Below are 6483 nucleotides of genomic sequence, written 5' to 3' on the forward strand. Positions count from 1 at the left end.
GAATTGTAAATCACAAAGTAAAAGTGCTTTAAATTTAGCAGCATTTGCCTTTGTAGTGTGTAATGCCCATTTATTCACTCAATGCTGAATTTCATCATAAACTGTCTATGTAAATTCATGAACAGAATTTCAAACTAATTGATATTAATGATATCTGCCCTCCAAAAAACAGAATGAAAAATCAGGAACTGATTAGAAGACAATTTTGAAGTCATCTATGTTATCCATTATATTTACATTTTGATTTCTTATAGTATTTATATGGTTCTGTCACTATTCCATGAAAATCCATTAGTAGTAATGCGACCTGTCAAATGTGATATAACTGCATGAGATATGATACTGTCTGCAGAGGTGAGAAGAAGTGCAGCTACATAGACCTCAAGGACCAGAAGTAATAAGATGATAGAGTTCTTCACTGTTTCATGTTAAATATCATCACTGAGACAACCTATGGTTTCTTTTCAGATGACCACATGCACAGAAACTATACTAAATTGATGGGAAAAAATGAGCAATGTCACAGAATTCATCCTCCTGGGCTTGACCCAAGACCCAGATCTGCAGAAACTCTTATTTATTGTGTGCTTAATGATCTATTTGATCACACTGGCAGGTAACACGCTCATCTCAGTCACCATCTTCATCAGCCCAGCCCTGGCTACTCCCATGTACTTCTTTCTGTCCTATTTGTCCATCATAGATGGTTTCTACTCTTCCTCCATAGCACCCAAAATGATCTACAACCTAATCTCTGAGAAGAGCACCATATCCTTCAATGGCTGCATGACTCAGCTTTTTGCTGAGCATTTTTTTGCTGCAGCTGAAATCATCTTGCTGATTGCCATGGCCTATGATCGCTATGTAGCCATCTGCAAGCCCTTGCACTACATGACCATCATGAACCGACATGTATGTATTTTCCTAGTGGTAGCAGCTGGAATTGTGGGGTTTGTTCATGGAACGATACAGACTACAATCATAGCCCAATTACCCTTCTGTGGCCCCAATACCATTAATCACTTTATATGTGATTTAATACCACTTCTGGAGTTGGCCTGTACAGACACTCACATTCTGGGGCCCCTGATCGCTGCCAACAGTGGGTCAATGTGTTTACTCACTTTCTCTATGCTGATTGCTTCCTATGTGGTCATTCTTTGCTCCCTGAGGAACCACAGTTCAGAAGGGCGTCGCAAAGCCCTGTCTACCTGTGCCTCTCATGTCACTGTTGTTGTCTTATTTTTTGTACCTTGTTCATACTTGTATGTGAGACCAATGATCTCCTTCCACATTGACAAAGTTGTGAGTGTGTTTTACACCTTTGTGACACCTTTGTTGAACCCTTTAATCTATACCTTCAGAAATAAGGATGTCAAAAATGTTATGAAGAAGCTCCTGGGTCAAATTATGTCAAATCCTGGTTAAATAAAACCAGTCATTTGTTATAGCAAGGTAGGAATACCTAGTGATATTTCATATAGTTTTTTCTTTAAATAATTTAAATGATATAGTCAATTATACTTTGCACTTTGCAGAATTAGCACAGGGATTATTTGTATTAATGCCATGCCATAAGAACAGTATAATTACACTTGTAGAAAATGTGTATGTCAACATCAAAAAGGGTTTCTATGACATTAAAATTTTACTAATTCTTTATATTTAAAATCTTTAAATTCTGTTCCAATTTTTTATCTAAAATAATTTATTGTGAATTATGGTCACCCTAGTCTGCTTAGAATGTATTTCTCCTATCAAACCATATTTTGGGCTTTGTTATCCCTACTTTACTTGCTCCTTTTTTTCTCATCCCTTCTAGGCTATAATGATCTTTACTCTGTTCCCAACTTCAGTAAGACAAAGACAAGAAATACTGAGGAGGATGCTGGGAACGGGCAACCTCTATACACCTAGACAGAAGGGTAAACTAATGCAGCCACAGTGGAAATTGGTTAGGGTCTATTTCAAATAAAAATAAAAATAAAACAATATGAGCCAGGTATAACTCTCCTGGGCATTTCCTTAAAGAGCATTAACGTACAACAGAGATATCTGTAAATCTGTAATAGTTGCTGCTCTCTTCATACTAAGAAATGAAATTTACCAATGTGTATACACCAATTGATAAATGGATAATGAAAATGTGGTAATATACATAATATAAATGTGGTAATATACATTTTGTGTGGATTTTTTCCACACAAAAATGAAAATAAATAATTTTCATATAAATGATTGAGTCTAAAAAATATTATACTGAATCAGATAATCCAGGTCCAAAATGGGAAATACTGCATGTTCTCTTTCACATGTGGATCTAATTTGTACTTTTATATTTCTATAGTTAAGTAAAAATCCCTATAGAGCCTTGAAAGCAAGAACAGAAACAAAAGTGTATGAAAAAGGAAGAGGGTTGAAGGGGAGGAGTAGAAAAACAAATGAAAGTTGGGATGCAAATATTAGTGGTTGAAATATTTAAGTGGGGACTGGGGGGAGAGGGAGAAAAGGTGGGATTGATGGGAGCAGGGGGATAAACAAAACCTAAGGATGTATGGAAACATACAACTATAAAAACTAACTGACTAACTAAAAGGATATAACATGGGTAAAAGTCACTTTTGATTGCTTTTTTCTGATTAATTTTGTTTTTTGTTTTCTTTGTTTTTAATTACTTGTTATATTTTTGAAATAATAATAGTTACATCATTTCTCCCTTCAAATGCTCCTGTATAATACTTCCTGCTCTCTTTCAAAGTCCTGGCCTCTTTTTGACAATAATTATTACATATATGTTTTACATATATCATATATATGCATATATATTTGATTATAATGTATATAATCAGAGTCAAAAAAATCCTGGAGTTTTCTCTGAGTGTGTCTCCTAATAATGTCCGAAGTTATACCAGTAAAGTAGCACAGATAAGACTGCCTACTCGTGAACTGAACCAGGATAAGAGCAATAGGTATGCTAATGTGGACACTCAGCCCACACAAAGAACCACAGGCAACTAAGGAATGCGGAGAGCAGGAGAAACAGTCTTCTACCAAAAATGGTCATTGCTGAAAACATGCATACAAGTAATATAATTTTCAAAAAACGTTTAACATGTAGAGTTTCACATGGTGATCTCAGCCATAGTTTAATAAACAAAAATCTATCCCAATATCCCCATTAGCCCAGGGGGAAACCCAATACTCTTTTTCTGCTAAAGGAATATATCAATAAAATGACTCCTAATAATGTTGTGCCATACTCATAGATCTGTGCTTCACTCACCCATCATAAGAGAAGCCTCTTCCTGCAATAGATGAAAACCGACACAGAGACCCACACCTGGAGAAAATACTGAGAATAAAAAGTCTTGGTACACCCAATCCTAAATGGGGTGTTTGCATTAAACCTTTGCCGCTCAGGACTCAGGGAGCTATGTCAAAGAGGAGGTAGAAAATTGTGAGAGTCAGAGGGGATGGATGGCTCCAAGGAAACAGTGTCTTCCAGACACAATAAGACTGATGCACATATAACTCATAGAGACTGTGCCAGCACAGAGAGGCCTTGGATAGGTTCAAGCCGTACAGAGTCCCAGGACTGAGAAGGTGAACATAAATTCTCAGTCCTAACCAACAAGCCATCTCCTACTGACATCAGCTTGCAAAGGAAAAATTCGTTTTCTCCAATGGAGTCTAACTGTGTATATTAACCACTTAAGGTTAGGGCCTATGTTCAGCAGTAGATAACCAACACAAAACTAACTCACTGGTAATTTTGAAGATTTTATGTCTCATGTTGCTTCATTGGGCATTTTTGCCTTACTAGGATTTTAGTTATATATTATAGTTTCAAATTTTAAATTTTTAATGGTTTGTTGGTGTGTGTGTGTGTGTGTGTGTGTGTGTGTGTGTGAGTGTGTGTGTGTGTCTCTATGTGTGTGTACCTCTATGTGTGTGTGCCTCCGTGTGTATGTGTTTGTGCCCATGTTCATATGTATGTTTATGATTTTTATTTGCTCTGGTTTATTTTATTATGATTTGTTTGTTTATTTGTCCTTTGTTTGTTGAATCATTTGCCTGTTGGCTTTATAAAGAAGAGAGAAAAAAATCCTGTAGATTTTGGGGAGGAGGGTCTGGTAAGACTTGGGAGAGGAGAAACTGTGATCAGAATATCTCCTATAAAATTTTTAAAAGAATAAATCCCAGTACCATGCAGGATAAGGCCCTTTGAACTATTGTTGAGGGACCTTCACAGCCTCCCAAAATAACACAAATTATTGCCATTCCTCCTGGTGCAAAACAGAACAGATCACAAGAACCTTTTATTGAAGGTAGCATCCAGTTTGAATGCAGGACATGGGGAAATCAAGCTAGAACTGAACTGGAAAATGAATAACATTCAGTGCCAGAAGTTGCTATGGAGGACACTCCATGAGGAAAGCCATCAATGGTCTTACTTGTGTAGGTTCTAAATGCTAATTCCAACTTTCCAAGGTAAATGATAGCCATTGATTTAATAGTGGCAAGACTGGTTTGGATATAGCCAACTGCTTTCTAGTTGCATTTGAGGACCATTCATGTGCAGAAATACATATCTGGTTCTGTAAGTCTAGTAAAACACCCATGGCTGAGTGTCTCAGACCTAATCAAGGCATCTTCATCTCCCCCTCTAAAACCCAAAGAACACTGTGGGAAAAGGGAGCAGGAAGAAGGAGACAGAGGATGTAGGCAAGCTATGAAATACTATCTTGTGCATATGACAAGGCCATTACAATCCTGAACACACATTAGCTGATACTACTGCATAAGACATATAAAAACATGAAAGTGGAAAGGGATAGTTGATAATTCAACAGAAGTAAGAGGGTTGTTAGAGAGAGGCTAGTGAGCAGTGCATGTGATCACACCAAATTGTACCTAAATGTGAAACTACCAAAAATAAAGAAAATAATATGTGATTTAATTAAACAGTGCAATTTTTAACCATAAAAAAGGATTTATGTTATTTATAAGAACTAGATCCAGCAGAAAACAATCATATTAAGCAAATTAAGAAAACATGTTTCTCTCATGCTATCTAGGTATTATGTATATAAAATCATTTATTTATGCATACATGACATGAGAATATAAAATACACTCTAGAATAACAAAGAGGAGAGAGGGGGATGATAAATTAAGGATGGGGGGTTGTGAGGTGAGTATGTTCAAAGTACACTATATACTCATGCATGAATGTCTTTATGGAATCCTGTACTGTCTACAATGAACATATGACAATTCAAAATATTTTTAAAATAAAAACTTGAGTTCAAAGTTCTCAATGGAATAAATATGAGATGAAATCTGGTGCAGGTGATGGGGCCTGGAGAGGAGGGACAGCAGAAATTTAAGGAAAGGCAGATGTAGAGCAGTAGAGAGGCACACATGAGAAGAAAGCACATGTGAAAATGTCAGAGTGCAATCCATCACTATGCATGAGTGACAATACACAGGTTTTTGTAATATAAGAAGGCATTCTTGAGGGAAAGTGAAAAAAAAAAAAAAACACTTAGGATCCTCTCCTCTCTTGGTCCTCTGAGGAAGAGGAGCCTGAACACAACAGAGTTGGGACAAGTTTTCCCTCTGTGCTAAGCTTGTGATTTCTGTGGAGAGCTCAGAAATATATCTGATACAGAGATTGAAATATCTTCTGCTGCCTGAAATTCCTGTGTTTTCAAATTTTATACCATGTTATATTCATATGAAGGACATTAAAAAGAACAGGTGCCGTGCTATGATTTCCCATGAATGCCCATCTTGTAAACATATGGCAGGAACAAAATGCTTTTCAGCATTGTCTTCATGTGGGTTCCCCAACAACAGGCACTGGGGTTGTTCCTGAGTCTTCTGCCTGCCTGCCTATGGATCCTGCTCCCCTAACTGGGATGCTTTGTCTGGCCTCAGTGAGAGAGGATGTGCCTAGTCCTGCAGTGACTTAATGTATGTGTGGAGGAGTGATACCTATAGAGGTGCTCCCCTTCTCAAAGGAGAAGGGGAAGGAAGAATGTGGAAGGGGGAGGATCTGCATGAGGGGATTCTGGAAGGAGAGGGGGCCTGATATTGGGATGTAAAATGAATAAATAATTGAATTTAATATAAATTTAAAAAGAATTTAAAAAATTAAGCTCACTTCTTTTAAAGATCTAACTTTAGTTTACAAGTAAAACCAATTGAGAAATGCAATTAAGTAAAGATTCAGGCAACACTAATTGGACTCAATGGTTTATATTAAGCACATATATAACAATAACTGCTGATCATGTCATGAATTTACAGCAAGAACACATATGTGGCATTTTCTCTCTGGTGAGTTTCTGAGACCGCAGCAGCCGGCCGGGAGGCACAGGCCCCATGACTCCCAGGGGAGCAGCAGGGTGGCAGGGACAGGATCCTCTCAGCTTCTTAGTGACAGAGGAGGAACAGCATCCTTCTCTGCCCCTTCCC

General features: G+C 37.4%; 1 protein-coding gene across 1 annotated transcript; it reads left to right on the top strand.

Moving 5' to 3' along the window:
• The first annotated feature begins 456 nt into the window (after nucleotides 1-456).
• Nucleotides 457-1465, top strand: LOC116092220 (olfactory receptor 4C45-like). Its single transcript, XM_031373565.1, has one exon. It carries the CDS (start codon nucleotides 511-513, stop codon nucleotides 1426-1428), a length of 918 nt encoding a protein of 305 aa, XP_031229425.1. The 5' UTR covers nucleotides 457-510; the 3' UTR covers nucleotides 1429-1465.
• The last annotated feature ends 5018 nt before the right edge of the window (nucleotides 1466-6483 follow it).

This window comes from Mastomys coucha, unplaced genomic scaffold, assembly GCF_008632895.1.
Source record: "Mastomys coucha isolate ucsf_1 unplaced genomic scaffold, UCSF_Mcou_1 pScaffold15, whole genome shotgun sequence".
In the NCBI taxonomy this organism is placed as follows: Eukaryota; Metazoa; Chordata; class Mammalia; order Rodentia; family Muridae; genus Mastomys; species Mastomys coucha.